The 19,327-nt window shown below is 43.2% G+C and overlaps 1 protein-coding gene across 2 annotated transcripts in view; it reads left to right on the top strand.

Moving 5' to 3' along the window:
• Positions 1 to 19,327, top strand: part of DDR2 (discoidin domain receptor tyrosine kinase 2) — a 135,512-nt gene that overhangs the window by 78,163 nt on the left and 38,022 nt on the right. The window contains exons 9-12 of one of the 2 annotated variants that reach the window (XM_066597067.1): positions 558 to 801; positions 5,292 to 5,354; positions 12,714 to 12,844; positions 17,545 to 17,743. In XM_066597067.1, coding sequence (XP_066453164.1) covers positions 558 to 801; positions 5,292 to 5,354; positions 12,714 to 12,844; positions 17,545 to 17,743 — 637 coding nt within the window. The remainder of the gene's footprint in view (positions 1 to 557; positions 802 to 5,291; positions 5,355 to 12,713; positions 12,845 to 17,544; positions 17,744 to 19,327) is intronic. The other variant, XM_066597068.1, reaches the window with a different exon arrangement.

The following is a 19,327-nucleotide window of genomic DNA, read 5'->3' as shown; positions in this document are numbered from 1 at the left end:
ATTTTGCTACAGTTCCCGAACGGTCGGCTTCTATAGAAGTTAATGGAAACCATCCGATCCACAAGAAAGCAGGAGTTTTGGGGAAAAAAAGTACTGCGCATGTACGCTGTCACGCTGGCCGTCACTTTCGCACACATCCACAGTACAGAAAAAAGAAGACCCGGACAGGTAAGCAGGGTCTGGTTCTGCTGCGGGCTCCCGTATGCAGAATCCGACCCGCCCGTGGACATGAGGCCTAATACTAAGTTTACTATGCTAATGAAGGAAATAGAGATAATTAAAAGCCATTATCTGTAAGTGTAATTTTATGCCGGAATGTCGTCAATTTGTGTAGAAGGGCCTTTACTTATACATCACTTCTGTCAGTTGTAATGCATAAAAGATTACATGTGCAAGTGTATTACAAAGCCTATTCAATATTACAGTTACATAGGTTGAATTAATACATAGGTCCATGAAGATTAACCTTAAATCAATATTAAATGAATGCAAATGCTAATTTTTAAAATTCTGTCAGAATATTTTTGACTGAAAAACATTGTTTTTGAACCTTACAGGTGCATTGCAATAACATGTTCTCAAAGGGTGTAAAGATCTTCAAGGAAGTGCAGTGTTTCTTTAGATCAGAAGCAAATGAATGGGAAGCAAATTCTGTCATTTCAGTCTTGATAATGGATGATGCCAATCCCAGCGCCCGCTACGTTACTGTGCAGCTTCATAACCATATGGCCAGAGCTATTAAGTGCCAGTACTATTTTGCTGACTCTTGGATGATGTTTAGTGAGATCACCTTTGAGTCTGGTAAGTAATAAGAACATGATCTTTTGTGGTATTAAATGTTCTACTGGATGTAAAAAAATGGATATTGTATTCTACAGGTCATTAAACATTACATTTTAGGGATCACATGTTGCACTAGAAGAATTTTCTAACCAAATTTCCACTTACCTAAAGATCTAGAGGGGTCCAACTCCCTAAAGGTACCTTTACATAGGGCGACTGTTTGGTGCATAAACGCCCAACAGCTGACCCATGGACTACGGCCAGACTATCACTCCAGTCCTTCAATGAATGGAGGCAGAGCAGCTGGGGATTCTTCTTGCCCGCCTCAATTCATAGTAAATGGAAGTTGTTCACACATTGAGCGGCTCCTGTTTACCCGGCCCGACAGTCGCTTCTGTTTTACTTCTGCTTAAAACCAAGTGACTTTGACAAGTGAACAATTTCTTACTCAGTGCCCTGTCGGTGGCTACGTATTGTACACGGGAGGATTATTACCTGAATTCACTGTTTCTAGTGGGAATTTGGGAAATAATCGCCCCCTGTAAAGGTACCTTAAGAAAGCTTTGGTACATGTGAACATGCTGGTAGTCACAGAAGCCATGGGTGTGGTTCTGGAGGGGAGTTATGTTCCCCCAGGTTTCTGCTATATGCAGAGCCACAGGAGGAGTACCACCTACTGACTACATAATCAGGTAAGTTCATAGGTAGATACTTAAACAGGTCAGTGTGCTGCCCTACCTGAGGACATAGGGTGTGTTTGTGCTCTATGAATGTTTTACCATATACTTAGGACTGTAAGTACCGTTGCTCCAAAACCTGTGATAGAGAAGCAATCTCCATGTAATAGTTAGAGCCGGACGGCAAGGTTTTTATTTCCTGTTTATTATTTGTACAACCATACTAAATGAAAATTGGACAAAGTGTCAGTTAAACCATATTCCTGGTGCTGACTGCATTTTGTGGGAGGACATGTGACCTTTGGCCTCAACAAAGGCAATCCTAAACGAAGGCCCCCTTCACACAGGTATATGACGCAGAGAATAGAACCCATTGATTTCAAAGGCTTCGGTCACACGTGCGAATTATCGCTCAGTGCTCTCACCAGGATGTGGTACCATGCATGGTGAATCTCCCTGCAGCTCAACCAGCAGCTAAGCAGTGAGTGATAAATGTGAGTCCCTATTTACAAAAGATGACACTGCATGATCATGTTGAGGCTCACTTGGCTACGTTTGAAGGGACTGCGGTGCGAAAAGCATAGCCGAAAGCACAGTGGGCAGGCCTGATTGCTACATTCTATGCTGAGGAAGTACAAAAAGCATACTTTGATCATGTCAATTGTTAAACAGCATATGGAGCATGCTCAATAAGCCCACAATATAATTTATGACAGTGGTGGTAAAGTTTGTCTTCATCGCTACAACAGAAAGTAAGTTTTTAGCCAAATTGCACGAGCCTTTTGAAATAAAGGAATAAGTCAGTGAAGTGATCTATAAAGTGTATTAGCCAGGTAAAAGGAAACCGGAATAGATTTATCATGTGAATCTGATAAAACCCTAGAAAGACTAGCTAGCTCTATCTGTGGAACTAGCTCCACCTGCATCGGATAAGCCAGTATTGGAGGTAAAGATGGCCGAGTCTCTGACTGATCTATAAAGGAAAGAGGCTAAACAGTTAGTTATTGATAATAAAGAGATCTTTTCTGAGACAGTCAATGCTCATAAAACATGGCAATATAACTGAACTTGGGATAAAGGTAAATGTCAAACCCTATAGGATTCCTGAAGCCCAACGAGAGGCAGTCTCCAAAGAAATAAAGGCTATGTTGGAGCTGGGGATAATTGAAGAGTCTCATAGCGTGTAGTCAAGCCCGATTATGTTAATTCCAAAGCCCGATGGTACTATACATTTCTGCAATGGCTTTAGAAAGTTTAATGCTGTGTCTAAATGTGATGCCATTGCCTATCTCTTGCCATGAGCTAACGAACTGATAGACTGACTTGGTAGAATTTGTTACATCACAACATTATATTTGACTAAGGAATTCTGGCAGATACCCCTGACTGATTCTGTAAAGAAAAGACAGCCATTTCTACCCCGATTTTTTTCGATATGTGAATATGCCATTTGGACTACACGGGGCCTTTTCGACCTTTCAGAGACTAATGAACAGAATCTTAAGATCCCACTGACAGTATGCTTTTGCCTATCTGGATGACATAGTGATATTTAGTTTGGATTGGGAGACACACCTAGACAAGGTATAGGCAGTGATTGATGATCTGAGGATTGCTGGGTTAACAGCAAACCCAAAAAATGTAACATAGGGTTGGAGGAGGCCAGATATCTTGGTTACATAATCAGGAGACGGGTAGTCAAGCCTCAAACTAACAAGGTTAAAGCAATTCAGAATTGGCTCCAACTGGTTAATAAAGAGTAAGTAAGAGTATTTTGGGGAATCACCGGCTACTATAGACGGTTTATTCCCAATTTTGCAGATATAGCGGCCGCCTTAAGTGATTGTATTGGAGGAAAAGAGTCACTGATGATAAAATGGATTCCAGAAGCTGAGAAAGCCTTCCAAAGGTTGAAATTAGCTGCTTGTTCTCATCTTGGTAACGCCTGATTTTAAAAAAGATTTTGTGGCACAAACTGACGTCTCTTACATGGGTATTGGAGTTTCATCACAGACTAATAATGGAGAACACCCGGTACTCTACTTAAGGAGAAAATTAAACAAGGATGAGAGAAGTTATACAATTATGAAAAAGGAACGCTTAGCCATTAAGTCGAACCTCGAATCCCTGAAAATGTGTTAGTCACACACTACGTCCCCCTCAAATGGATGAATTTAAAGAAGTGAAAAAAGTAGAGTTACCTGATGGTTCTTGGCCCTGCAATCTGTCAGTTTTTCAGTAGAGGACTGGCCTGGGCATCTGCAAAGAAATACAGACACTTTGTCACAAGCACACTGTCTAATGGAGGAGTACCACCTACCAGGGGCGTAACTATAGAGGATACAGGGGACGCGGTTGCACCCGGGCCCAGGAGCCTTAGGGGGCCCATAAGGCCCCCCTTCTCCATATAGGGAACCCAGTACTATGAGTAAAGCATTAGAGATGGGGGCCCTGTTACAAGTTTTGCATCGGGGCCCGGGAACTTCAAGTTACGCCTCTGCCACCTACCGACTACTTAATCAGGTAAGCCAGTAGGTTGATACTTAAGGTGTATCCAGCAGGCCAGTGTGCTGCCCTACCTGAGGACAGAGTGTGTGTTTGTGCTCTATGGTAGTTTTACCATATACTGGGGACTGTACATATGGTTACTCAAAAACTTGTGTCTTTTGTAAAGGGGTAGAGAGGAAACCTCCATGTAATAGTGCCGGACAGCAAGGTTTTTTTCCTGTTTATTTTGTTGTGCTGCTAAATAAAAGTCTGACAAAGTATCAGTTAAACCATATTCCTGGCTGCTGACTGCATCTTTTTGCAGAAAAAGTGTGACCTTCTGCCTCAACAAAGGCAATCCCAAACTAATACCCCTACAATATATGGTTATAAAAAAACCAATACTTTAGCACCCAAATAATCCAGTCTCACAGTGAAAGTTTAGGGAAAGTTTATTTAGAGAAAAGTACAAAGTATTTTAAAAAGAGAAAATTAAAAATTAAAAAATTAGATAAGAATATGTGGCCATGAAGATTCTTGCAAAGTGGTAGCAAGAGAATCTATGCCTCATGCCACGGAGGAGGTTTAAAAGGTGGGATTCTGGCTAACTGCCAAGAACAACCTTACACATTGATTAGGCCATTACTGAACCGTCTTTTTATGAGTTAATATAATGAACACATTCTTATTCACATTGGATTGTTTTGGTTAGAGCTAGGCATTGACTTTTGCGAGTCAGACTTTAACTACTAATGAGCTATCCTCCGGATAGGTCATCAATAGTTGATTGACCAGGTCCCGGCACTCGGAATCCCCACTGATCAGCTGAGCCAGACATCGTCCTCACTGGTCAGCGCCAAAAGTGGAATAGTTGGCTTCACTCCCATTGAAATCAATGGGATCACTTCCTCCATTTGCAGTCAGGACTTGACGCCAAACCATGATCCCAATGAGGAGCCGGACTTGTAATTGGAGGCAATGCTCCCGTTGATTTCAATGGAAGTGAAGCTGGCTATTACACTTCTGGTGCTGACTAGTGATGATTATGTCCATCCTGCTGCACTGACAGCAGACTTCACGATCAGCTGATCAGCATGGACCCCGCATGGCGGGCCCCTGTTGAGCAACTATTGGTTACCTATCTTGAGGATAGTCTATCAGTAGTTAAGTCCCAGAATACCCGTTTAAGGCAAAATTTAGCCAGTATACAGGAATATGTATTTTTTGAATTCACAATATATTGCCATTTAACAAACAGAAAAACTATACTGATAACTGTTATTGATTATTTTCTCCATCAATATGTTATCATGTTTCACCGATATGTTTCCTCAATGTCAACAGATGCTGCCATGTACAACAATTCATTAAGTCCTCCACGGCCAGCTAGTGTTCCAACTACATATGGTATGTAGATACAAATAAATATGCTATCTTCAAACTGTCAAGAAAAAAAGATGTTGGGTGAAGATGGTTGAGAGAAGGAGAACAATCCATTGAATCACACTTGCCCTTTATGTACTGTAAAATCGAGGCCCAAGGGGTTGGCTTTGTCTACAGCATCAGTCCAGTTTAGGGTAGTTGGCTTTTTAAGGAGCGGATCCACCATCTGATAACGTGGGGATTCAGGGACTGGATAGCTAAAGCCCTACTGGGTGTCTAGCATTGGGGGTTCTATGGCGGCCAGAAAAAAGACATGATGGCTTACTGCTTGGACATTCATTGAACAGAAAACACATGCTGATTTCTTCTCAGCTGGCTTTGTGTTAGGAATACCACAATGGGCATTCTGCTCTCTGGATACAACCATTTCCTCTAGCAGGAAATATGACATTCTGTCCACTGGGACAGCTGAGCTGAACGCAGAGCCCTGAACAGCAACTCCTGCAACCTTCTCAGTCGCCGCGTCTCTCGCATGATACACTCGGTGGTACCTTATATACGCCGATACTATTTCCTATACAGGAAAGGTGGCATAGGCGTGATCTCCCTCCACAGACCCCAGCGGTAATACATGTAAACATAAAAGAAAAACATTCCAATTTCAAACATTATTAAACATGCATTAACTGAAACCCCCTTACAGTACAAGAATCATTAAGATTATCTAACATAAATGAAATATTTCAGAACTTTTACCACAATATCAAATGATGGAAGATTTACTGTACATCTGTGGTGCCCAATCTGTGGCATAGAAGCCACTTGTGACTCACTACATCTAGTTGTGTGAATAGACATAGAAGCCCCAAGTTACAGTGTGACCTTACCCAAGAGTTACAGTATTGTAGACGTAAAAGTCACACCCTTATATTCCCGCAGATAGTCGTAAAGCCTCCAATAATGCCCCACTTATGCCTCCACTCAGCAATAATGCCCCCTTGTTTGCATTAAAATAAACTTCTTATACTGCCATCTCAGCTGCCATAGTATGCATCCCTTCAATCCTCCACTTAATTCCAGGTAGCGTGATCATGTGACAAGCGCACATGATTGCTGCAGGCAATCCCTTGCCATTATCACATACACATTGAGACATATACTCACTAATACAGTGGTCCCTCAACATACAATATTTTCAACATGAAATGATTGTCTCGAAACCTAGATAACTATCAAAAACTAGTAATTGGTTCTAAAGCCTCCGAAATGTCAGCCAAAATAATACAAAATGAAGATTAAAGAAAATTAATCCGATAACTAATAGAGATAACACGTGTCCTTATATAAAAGCGTCAGAAAGAGCGACTGGAGGCTGTAAATCCCTTTCTGTGTTGAAGACAAAGGTTTTTGTAGAGTCCTGTACAGCACCCAGTGTACCAGAAAATTGAAATAGAGCCAACCTCACCTGGTGTCCTAAGGAGCAGCACATCCTGCCACAGGTAAAGGGCAGTACAGGGCATGTAGTACCGCACTGTACTGTAAAGAGATGTTACTAGACAGCAAATCAGTTCATGCACTTCAGTGATACAAATGTTTTACCCTTGAAATACCCAATGCTGATTGGCTGGATTTTCCAAAAAAGTGCACCTGCCACAGGTCCATACTGTCTGTGGCATTTGATGTTGCATCTGGTTTGGAGTTAAATTGGCCCAAGAAAGATATTGAAAATGTATATCCTGATGCCACTGTAACTTGAAGGATCACTGTATACATACATTTATACAAGCATATAAACACTATTACACTGTGAAACACATATATATGTATAGCCACATATCGTGGCAAAGTGGCCACTGGAGAGTCATGTTTTTACCAGTAGAGGATGGTAGAAGATAAGGTATTCTTCTGCAAAGGGTTAACCGTCTAACCCAGAAAACATGGCCTAGATTGCTGGAGCTGGCGAAAAGAAGGGCAGACTCCACTCCATTCATAAGGAAAGTCTAGGTTTTGGGCTGTGTAATGAGCCAGGTGAAAGGGCTCAATAGGGTTGGCTGAGTCCTTCCAAGATGGGAAGAAGAAGCAACACTAGCCTCAGGTACCCAGACATGCCAGGAAAGTGGTAACTGAATGCATGTAGGGTTTTGCAGGTGTAGGTGGTAGACCTGCATCTTCATTAGATAGAAAAGCTGGAATCTATTGGTAAGAGGCCAGACAGACCTAGGATTTGTTTTTGGGATTGTGCGGTTTGTGTAAAGTGAGTTTAAAGGGATTGTACCAAAATAACAAATGATCCCCTATCCACAGGATAGGGGATAGCTTGCTGATTGGTGGGGGTCTCAAAGCTGAGACCTTCAGCGATCTCAAGAATGGAGGTCCTATGTTGCCCCGTCCTCCTCACTGTAGGGGTACTGCACTTCCTGCATTGAGGAGGAGACCGAATGAAGTACTGGCCACGCAAGCACACCGTCGCTCCATTAATTTTCAATGGGACTGCCGAGTATCCAAGCAGCAAGCTGCTCGGGTATTTCTATCATTCCCATTGTAATTAATGCAGCACTGACCACACATGCTCGACCAGCACTCCATTCAGAGTGACGTCACTGTGGGGGAAAAAGCAGTGACAGAAAAGCGGGACACGAGAATCAAAAAGCTGAGCATCTCTAGTCCTCATATTTTCTTATATGGACACAGAAAAAACAGCAATGTGCGAAAGAAGCTCTGAACAGTTTGCTATGGCTGCTGAGTTATAGCAAGTAAATTATGATGCCCCGAGTCAATTTTTTCTGGTAATACGCCGGGCAGTAAAATGACAACCTGACGGAACACATTTTAGTCAATGGAATCCTTCCAGCACAGTTGGATCTGGCACAGTCATTTTTTCCTTTCTTCTACTCTTATAAGAAGGTAGAACGATGGAAAGTTATAACTGTTGCAAGTGTTGATGTGAATGAGCCCTTAAATTAAAAGTACGTTACAAGTCAAGGTAATGGGCTCCATTTGTATTGCCAACTAGCTTGACTTCTTCACAGGTGTTAAAAAATGCTTATCTCTCTTCTGTAACACCCATGGTGAAGCCACTCTAGTTGGCAATACATGTGGGGTATTTTTCACCCCTCTGCAGCTCATGGGCTTATTAACGTGAACAATGACCTACTTAACATTTTATTGTTTGAGCCTATCCTTTGTGAAATAATCCTTTATTAATTGTCCTGGTCAAATTTACCCTTTTCCTATTTTGGAGATAATCTATGCTTGTGCCAAAATTCATGTTTCTACGACATCGGGAAGTTGGAGAACTTTTGGCGAGTAAGTCAGTGAGTGAGTGAGTGAGTGAGTCAGTCAGTCAGTCAGTCAGTGAGTCAGTGAGGGCTTTCAGCTTTATATATATAGATATAATATATTCTTTATAATCTGGATAAAATGGATCACCTCAGTGGGTATAGACTTTAGTCTTCATAATTTACTTATAAATTACACCTCACCGCTTTACATGAAACAGAAAAGTGCTACAAGTGCAAGGATTACCTCCTTCTTACTATCTGTAGAAAATACCTTTGAGATGCATCCCAAGCAATGTAAAACATGTAAAACAGTCATTTTGTCTGTAGGACACAGTCTCTTAAAGGGAATCTGTCATCTTGAACATACATGCTGTCCAAACTGCAGCCATGATGTTATAGAGCAGGAGGAGCTGAGCAGATTGATATATAATTTAATGGGGGAAGATTTATTATAACTTGTATTTTATTTATTTAAACCTCTGCACATTCTGAGCAGAACAGTCCATTGGGCGGAGCCATCAGTGATTGACAGCTGTGAATGGCTGCATACAGAGATAACTATCAATTACTCATAGGATCCAGGGTTTTGCCAAGGCTTCTTCCGGGGCATTCTGGTGTGTTATTAGTTATTTACATACATCTCCTCCTATGATGGTCCATCTCTTGTGTTCTTAAGACAAGAATCATACGTTGCAATTTTTGAAGCAGTTATTAAATGGGTTGTACCATGATTACAAGTTATTCGCTATCCACAGGATAGCGGATAACTTGCTGATCCGTGGGGGTCTCACCACTGAGACCCCTGCCGATCTTAAGAACAGGGGTCCCCCCACCCAAGCACATTCTCTCGCGCAAAAACCCACTTCGAATTAATATGTAGCACAGAAGGGCCTTCCAGACATACCCTGTCACGCATATACAACATTATTAACTCTCAATCAGACCCACACCCACCGGGTTTTGTACAGAGATAGGAAGAAGACCTTAAAATCACTTTCTCTCCAGCGGAAAGAGAAAAAATCTTTACACTTACACACTCCTCATCAATATCCAGCAAGACACAGGAATCCGGGTACAAAGTGCTCTCACGATGGTACAGGGTGCCCTCTCGGCTACACAAAATATACCCCTCCCCCTCAGTCTCTCCTCTCTGTTGGAGATGTGGATCCGCACAGGGGACTTTTCTACATATCTTTTGGGACTGTCCGAGGCTGGCGGGCTTTTGGGAGGAGATCTGGAGGATTACTTCCAAATTCACACAATACGCAATTCCCAAAACACCAGCTTTCTTCCTTCTACATGACAACACGATATCCCTACCGACATACAAAAATTCAATAGTAAGACATCTGGTCGGGACGGCGAGGTCCTGTATTCCAAGTCTATGGCGGCAGACTACCCCCCCAGACGGTGGCGATGTGGCTCAACGCGATGCAGGGGCTGATGGAAATGGAGGACCTTACAGCGACACTCAAAGGAACCCAAGAAAAGTTCACAAAAACATGGTACTACTGGCTGGAGTTCCGAGACTCGATGGAATACCGGAGGCTCCAAAACTCCAATAACTGAAGGTCACTGAACCCCTACCCCATCCCTACCCTCTGTGTCTGAACCCCTAATGTACTTTCCTGCTCTTAATTTTAGTTTAGGTTTAGTGTTTACCTGTTAAATATGATTGTGGTAATAGGGGCTATGTTCGGACAGCCCAGAAACCAGTTGCTTACGACTTTAAAGCTAATTGGGAGATTTAGTAAGAACGCAGATCGAAAGAACTGTCCCAGTTTAAAGAGAAGTTAGCTGGAGATAGCCGGACAGAGCACACACCCGCTCATCAGTTTGAACAACAAGTGAAGCAGGCAAGGAAATCAGATCCCTTTACTGCTTTTTCCCAATGTTGCAGTGATGAACATAGAACTGCATACTCTGGTCTGTTATACATATATGTTTGCTGAAGGTTGAATACGGTTGAATTGTAACAAAATTGAAAATGAGAAAATAAAGAATTTAAAAAAGAACAGGGGTCCCATGTCCTCCATCCTTCTTACTGTGGGTTACAGCACCCCCTGCAATAAGGAGGAGACTGAATGGAGCGCCAGTCGTGCAAGCTCACTATCTCTCCGTGCATTTTCAATGGGCCTACCATCCGGGCTACGGACACCAGCTTTGTTATTTTTTCTTGTATCCATCCTTCTCTTCTGTCAATTTTGACACTTTGGGCAAAGAAACTCGGGCGGGTATCTTTAGACTTTTCCTATACAAAAGAGCCAGAAAATTGACTAGCTCACTTTCACATTTGTAATAAGAAAAGCAGACTCGAATTGGGGGAATACCACAAAGGAGCGAGGTGTGTGCATCTCCCTCTTTGGGAAGCGCATACCCCGAGAGAAACGGAGACAAACACCTCTATAGCACTGGCACGACGCCCCACTACGCATATTGCATGGGACGCCGACCAGTTGGGTGACTAATCTTAAAACGGAGACTTGCCACATACTCTACTCACTCCAACAAGCATCTTCATGTTCATGTGAGGATTTGAGTTTTGAGGCTTTATTCATCCCGTTTCTTTAAAAGAATCGCACGAGATACAATTGTACTCAATGTCACTTTTGGACGCTGAGGTGAGACATCTCTGATATCCTACATTGTGTCTTACTAAATACGAGACACTTAGCGATTCAGGACCTCACTCCAAGTGGTAATTACCCCTCATTGTCTCTGCTGTAACTGTTGGTCCTCCAAAGATTGGGACATTAGTTTCTTTACGAACTGGTCTATTTAGACCCTCCAATATCGTTAGCAATATCTAATCTCAACTCATACTGCTCCTGATGATCCACTCAAATTTGAGCGGTGAAACGCGTCGAGCAAAAAACTGAGCAACAAACCTCTGGGTAGTAAACCATTGAGAAATTCAATACGGAAAGGGATCTTGGATTCCTGGGGTAGAGTATGTTTTAAATACGACCCCTATCAATAGAAGGGAGGTCGCATTCTATCTTTGGGAGGCTCACTCACTGGCAATTTTGCAATATATCTTACATCCTCAGAATCTTTGAGAGATGTCTCCCTTGGCATAGATCAAATCTCGTCCCCCTATTTTCGAGTCAGACGAGTATTCTGCTCGTCTCTCTATTTTGAGTTAGACGAGTATTCCTAACCCTCCTCTCTTGTAACGAATGTGAAGAAACACACATCTGAGTCACTATAATTGAATTTGGCGTGTGGGTTACACAATAAGGAGAAATAATAACCGGAGACATTCCATCTATATATCCGGTGCGCGAATCTATCCATTTAGCTATAAAACAGGACCTACGGCCATTGCGAGCCAAAATTTCCCTGACACCCACACGTATAAGAGTGTGAATAAACACTTACCTTGAGTGACTACCTATGATGTGGGTGGATGGTCCACACCACGTCCTTTAAATCACTTTTGTTTTGTTTTATGTGTTGTGCCCCTATGTGTATATTTTAATCGTTTGAATAAAAATAAACCTTTTACTTTTAGTCACCACTGTGATAGGGCAATTCTAGTTAAATTTGGAGACTTCCACTCTGCCTCTTCTGTGAATCCCCGCAGAAATAGACGAGCAGCAAGCACCTGGGTATTTCTGTCAGACCCATTGAAATGAACCAACCGCACATGCTTAGTCAGCGTTTCATTTATTCTGAGCTGATATCATTGTGCAGGGAGAAGCAACCCCATAGTGACAGGCATTCTGAAGATTGGTAGTGGTCTCAGTGGTGAGGCCCCATCGATGAGCAAGTTATTCCCTATCCTATGGATAGGGGATAATTTGTAATCCTGGTACAACCCCTATAATATAGATGTCCTTCTTTTATACTTTTCACTTCTTCTTAATCCACTCCTTGTTTTGGAGTGCATCTATAAGTGCACCAAAAAATTGCATGTGTGATTCCATCCTTAAAGCTATTGTTTGCCTATATAGCCTATAAGGACGGTTGGCCACTTCCAATGGTAAGTGTGAGCACTACACAATTTCCGATCACTGGAACCATAGTTGTACAAATCATTATCTATGATAAGTTTAACTCTATTAAGTGTAATAACAAATAGATTTTATTCTCTTCTTAGATCCCACCCTTAAAATAGACGACAGCAATACACGCCTTTTGATTGGTTGTTTAGTTGCCATCATCTTTATACTACTGGCGATTATTGTGATCATCCTGTGGAGACAGTTTTGGCAGAAAATGCTAGAAAAGGTACAGTTTACCTAGAACTAGTAATACTATAAATGTATTATTATTTCAGTTGATATCATTTTGCCATAATGTCAGAAACATGTAAAAATCAAAAAATGAGTTGTGTTCTGTATATTTTATCACATATAATCATTATTAGAGATGAGCGAACCTACTCGGCCACGCCCCTTTTTCACCCGAGCGCCGCAATTTTCGAGTACTTCCGTACTCGGGCGAAAAGATTCGGGGGGCGCCGTGGGTGAGTGGGGGGGTTGCAGCGGGGAGTGGGGGGGGAGAGGGAGAGAGAGAGGGCTCTCCCCTGTTCCCCGCTGCTACCCCCCGCTCCGCCACGCCTCCCCCCGCCCCCTGGGCCCCCCGAATCTTTTCACCCGAGTACGGAAGTACCCGAAAATCGCGGTGCTCGATCAAGTAATTACTCAAAACGAGTACGTTCGCTCATCTCTAATCATTATCTGTTATCTCAGTGATTGAAGATAGTGAAACAGGGTGACTACTATCCTCTAAATGTACCTAACAAAAATCAAAGAAACCAGTTACTTTTACTATGTTATTAGCTTTTGTTTTTGCAATGTATTCCATTATAGGTCCATGCCTTATCATTGTGTGTAAATGGGCCAGTACTTCAGTAATAAACAACTCTGGACATCTTGCTGCGTGGCTCCAGTTTGTAGGAGTAAGGGCTCATTCACACAAGCGTAATGTGTAATAAATAGCACCCATTGATTTGAATGGGTTCGTTCATTGGAATATATATTTTCAAAGGTCGTCCTGTAAAAAAAATAATTGGCAAGTTCTATCTTGGTACATATTACGCACCATAGAAGCCCATTGAAAGTAATGAGCGTGTGTTTATATGCGCAAAATACACATAAAAACTGCATATTTGCTGTGTATTTATGCACAAACTTAAAACGATTTCATGCACTCTGTTTTTATGTAAAAATATATTGCATAGTTAGGCATTTGTAAAAAGACTGCCCATAGGCAGAAAAATGCAAGGCAACAGCGTACTTTATCCTGTGAATACGCTGCGTTTTCACAGACCGAAATACGCCTAAGCCCGTGTGCATGCACCCTAAGGAGGTTGAGTGCACGGGTCTATCTTTTAGGAATGCATACCCCCTCAGAGACCTTTGCTGCTCCTAATAGAGGCTGAGCCTTCTGGTGGCTGTGGAAGGCAAAGGAATAGAGAGCGTCTTCAACAAACTGCAGCAGGGTTGTCTGATCCTATTCATTTAACCACTTGTACATGATCCAAAACAGAGTTATAAACCGGCTGCTATAGAGGTCCATATGCCATCTATTGTACTGCTGTATACCTTAAAGGGGTTGTCCCGCGCCGAAACGGGTTTTTTTTTTTTTCAACCCCCCCCCCCCCCCCCCCGGTCGGCGCGAGACAACCCCGATGCAGGGAGGTAAAGAAAGCTTACCGGAGCGCTTACCTTAATCCCCGCGCTCCGGTGACTTCAATACTTACCTGCTGAAGATGGCCGCCGGGATCCTCTGTCTCCGTGGACTGCAGCTCTTCTGTGCGGTCCATTGCCGATTCCAGCCTCCTGATTGGCTGGAATTGGCACGTGACGGGGCGGAGCTACACGGAGCCTGCATTCTGCACGAGCGGCTCCATAGAAGACTGCAGAAGACCCGGACTGCGCAAGCGCGGCTAATTTGGCCATCGGAGGGCGAAAATTAGTCGGCACCATGGAGACGAGGACGCCAGCAACGGAGCAGGTAAGTATAAAACTTTTTATAACTTCTGTATGGCTCATAATTAATGCACAATGTATATTACAAAGTGCATTATTATGGCCATACAGAAGTGTATAGACCCACTTGCTGCCGCGGGACAACCCCTTTAAAGGGGTTTTTTGGAACTAAAATATTGATTACTAGAGATGAGCGAGCACCAAAATGCTCGGGTGCTCGTTACTCGGAACGAAATTCCCGCGATGCTCGAGGGTTCGTTTCGAGTAACGAACCCCATTGAAGTCAATGGGCGACCGGAGCATTTTTGTATTTCGCCGATTCTCGCTAAGGTTTTCATGTGTGAAAATCTGGGCAATTCTACAAAGTGATGGGAACGACACAGCAACGGATAGGGCAGGCGAGGGGCTACATGTTGGGCTGCATCTCAAGTTCCCAGGTCCCACTATTAAGCCACAATAGCGGCAAGAGTGGGCCTCCCCCCCCCCCCCCCGCACTGTCAGCGTAAAGATCGTTCTCCTCTGCCATAGCTGTAACAGCTGTAGCAGAGAAGAACGATGTTTGCCCATTGAATTCAATGGAGCGGCAATACAGCCGCTCCATTGAAAGCAATGGGCTGCCGGCGTGCGCGGGGTGAATTGTCGGGAAGGGGTTAAATATATAACCCCTTCCCTGCAATTCATCCAGAAATGTGTAAAAATAAAAATATATACCGGCGTATAAGGCGACGGGGCATATAAGACGACCCCCCAACTGTCACCTTATACGCCGGCAATACAGTGGAGCAAAAAATAAAAAGCATTACTCACTTCTTCAGACGATCTGCGCCGCTCCTGCAGGCTGTCACTCCCTCCTGGTGTTTGCAGGCTCTTGCTCCCTCCTGGTTCCCGGCACACTATTGCTTTCTCTACGAAAGGCTTGAAATCCCCGCCTCCAGAACCTCAGCCAATCACAGCCATTCAATGACATCATTGTCATTGGCTGTGATTGGCTGAAGGCACATGTGTTTCTGGAGGCAGGGATTTAAAGCCTTTCGTAGAGAAAGCAATAGTCTGCCGGGAACCAGGAGGGAGCAAGAGCCTGCAAACACCAGGAGGGAGTGACAGCCTGCAGGAGCGCCACAGATCGTCTGAAGAAGTGAGTAATGCTTTTTATTCTTTGCTCCACTGTATTACCGGCGTATAAGGTGACAGTTGGGGGTCGTCTTATACGCCCCGTCGCCTTATACGCCGGTATATATTTTTATTTTTACACATTCCTGGATGAATTGCAGGGAAGGGGTTATATATTTAAGCCCTTCCCGACAATTCATCCTGCGATCGCCGGCAGCCCATTGCTTTCAGTGGAACCTGCTGTATTGCCGGCTCCATTGAATTCAATGGGCAAACATCGTTCTTCTCTGTCACAGCTGTTACAGCTGTGGCAGAAAAGAAGGATTTGTCTGCTATATGTTCTCAATGGGGTCAGCGCTGCTGCCGCCGGCCCCATTGAGCGCATATAGAGAAGATTTATGGCCTTTAGAAGGACCGTTGGGGTTCTTGAAGCCTATAATAACTCCGAACGCTCTCCCTATAGCAGCTCCAACACGACAGCACTTTCCCTGAACTAATGTCAGAATGCATCCGTAGCAAGCCGCGGGAGGGGCAGATTTATATACTCGGGTGACACCTAATCTCGCCAGCCACTCACTGCAGGGGGGTGGTATAGGGCTTGAACGTTGCAGGGGGAAGTTGTAATGCCTTCCCTGTCTTTCTATTGGCCAGAAAAGCGCGCTAACGTCTCAGAGATGAAAGTGAAAGTAACCCGAACACCGCGTGGTACTCGTTAAGAGTAACGAGCATCCCGAACACCCTAATATTCGCCCGAGCATCAAGCTCGGACGAGTACGTTCGCTCATATTGATTACCTATTTCAAGTATATTGTAAGCACACTTGGCTTAGTTAGTGCTGCAACATAGTAACCATTTCTTGCAACTGGAAGTATGCTTTAACAGAAGATGTTAAACAGTACTAAGGCAAAAACACATAGAATATGTGCCAATACGCTCGCTGCTACAGAGCATATTAGTGCATGAACCATTTTTTTTTTTGGACTATGCAAACTCCATGCTAGTGTGCGTGAGTGGGAAAAAAAAGAGCGGGAAGATAGGTCCCGCGCTATGTTTCTCGCACATAGTATTAACCCTTTCCAATCCACTATCTGACGTCTGAAGACATTCTGATTGTCTGATTGTACAGCTCCGACGTCGGAAGATCTCCAGCAGGGTATTCTTACTGTATATTACTGGTCGCTCTGTGGTCGGGGGCCTCTCCAGCGTGTCCCATGCCGCAGTACTGGCTTTAGCCAGCAGACGGCGCGATTGTATAATGGCAGAAAGAAAAAGCCCCCTAGGGAAGCCTGAATCCAAAATGGGATTGCAAAGGGTTAACTATGTGCGAGAAGCATAGGGCAAGTCTTTTCTCACTCAGAAATATAGTAATTCCACCATAGTCTTTTCATGTAATTACACCACATACTGTATACATGAATAGTTTACACATAAATAATGCCCCCCTGTGCTGTATACACATACCATCATACACTGTACACACAAACACTACTTATACTGCATAAACAAATACCTTCATATACTGTATAGCGCCACTATATACACAAATGATATCTCTATTTACTGTACACATAAAACTGCCATAAACTGTACATATAAGTTCCAACACAATATATCGTACACACAGAGAATTCCACTGTACACACAAGTGATGGCTTTATACAGTAAAGGAATATTAGGGACCAGTATCCCATACAAAAAAGAGGTTAGCTAAAAGTTACTAAATGGACAAATATAAGTACAGGTATAATATTTTATTATTAAATACAAGGGGTCTCATTTCTCCACTCTGTGTAATGTGTTCTGTGTAACTCTGATCTAAGAATTATTTAGGAGGAACGTTGAGGAACTTTTATTATTGAGTTTCTTTTCCCCTATTATTTTCAGGCCTCTAGAAGGATGTTGGACGAGGAGCTGACCGTCAGCCTCTCCATCCCCAGTGATTCAAATACGTACAATGCAAATCGAAGGCATGAATCGATGTCAACTAGCGAACATGAATCCAACTCCACCTATGATCGGATATTTCCTCTTGGGCCAGACTATCAGGAGCTGACAGCACAGGCTGTAGTAGAAGAGGAAGCTGGTATGCGACAAAGTATCTTTAAAATGTGCAATTGAATGTTTACATTTGCTAAGGCATTATAACAGGAAATATCTGAGTGAAATGCATTAAAGGGGTTGTCTCGCGCCGAAACGGGTTTATTTTTTTTTTGAAACCCCCCTCCCCGTTGGGCGCGAGACAACCCCGATGCAGGGGTTAAAAAAGAACACCGGAGAGTGCTTACCTGAATCCCCGCGCTCTGGTGACTTCTTACTTACCTGCTGAAGATGGCCGCCGGGATCTTCTCCCTCGGTGGACCGCAGGGCTTCTGTGCGGTCCATTGCCGATTCCAGCCTCCTGATTGGCTGGAATCGGCACGTGACGGGGCGGAGCTACACGGAGCCGGCATCCTGCACGAGCGGCCCCATTGAGAAAAGAAGAAGACCCGGACTGCGCAAGCGCGGCTAATTTGGCCATTAGACGGCGAAAATTAGTCGGCTCCATGGAAACGAGGACGCTAGCAACGGAGCAGGTAAGTGAAAAACTTCTTATAACTTCTGTATGGCTCATAATTAATGCACAATGTACATTACAAAGTGCATTATTATGGCCATACAGAAGTGTATAGACCCACTTGCTGCCGCGGGACAACCCCTTTAATTTTTGTGGTAAGTAAAAAAAAAAAAGTATTCTAAAATCACATTTTATATTTACAATGACTTAGCTAAAGTGCAGAAGTTACACTCACATGTGGGCCAGATGCTGAGGGGGAGGGGAGGTAGTGTGCAAAGGCGCCTTGGACCCTTTAAGAGGATGAAAAAAACCTATAAACTGTAAATGAGTCGTCCTAATGTGTGATCATAAGTTTACAATCAGGGAAGTGTCAGCATGGCAGCAGGTGATATGGAAAGTAAAGACATCGGCTAAAAATTGTTAATAATGACATCATATTTCGTTCTGATGAAGTTGAAGAGGACTATTGCAAAGAATTGTGAAAGACGCATATATCTTAATACATCTGAAGCTTTTAGAATTTTCTGACAGTTTGAATTTCTGTTCCTAAGGAACATAGGAATAGGTCTGTAGCGCCACCTATTGGATGGCAGCATTCTTGCAAATTAATGTCCTCCTAACCTTTATACAGGCCTCCATAACAATGATTGGGAATTGAAAACCAAGCCAGAACGCTGGCTTTCAATTCCTAACCATTGTTATAAAGACCTGTATAAAGGTTAGGAGGACATTGATTTGCAGGAATGCTGCCATCCAATAGGTGGCGCTGCAGAGGTGTTATTCCATCTTCCTTATTTGCATATATCCCAGAGGAGCTTGCATGGCCTTATAAGTCTCCTCACACACCCTCTAGGTGCTCTCCTTAAGGAGAGATGATACCCTTCCCAACCCACAAAATTTTTTGTTATGAGCAGCTATATATTAGCACTCCTAATCTGTGCTTTTTTTGCCCTATATTTACCGTTGATGAATGAGTCGCAGGCCACATTCACACACAGTGGTCAGTAATTTGCTTCAGTATTTGTAAGCCAAAACCTACAACGGGCACTACAAAGTTATTGTAGCATGTCTTTGCTATTTGCATACCCAGCAGTCATTACTTATCAATGGCTA

The sequence above is a fragment of the Eleutherodactylus coqui genome, chromosome 3, assembly GCF_035609145.1.
Source record: "Eleutherodactylus coqui strain aEleCoq1 chromosome 3, aEleCoq1.hap1, whole genome shotgun sequence".
NCBI classification, from domain to species: Eukaryota; Metazoa; Chordata; class Amphibia; order Anura; family Eleutherodactylidae; genus Eleutherodactylus; species Eleutherodactylus coqui.
Note: the sequence above shows the minus strand (reverse complement) of the source record. Positions and strands in the feature narration are given on the sequence as shown.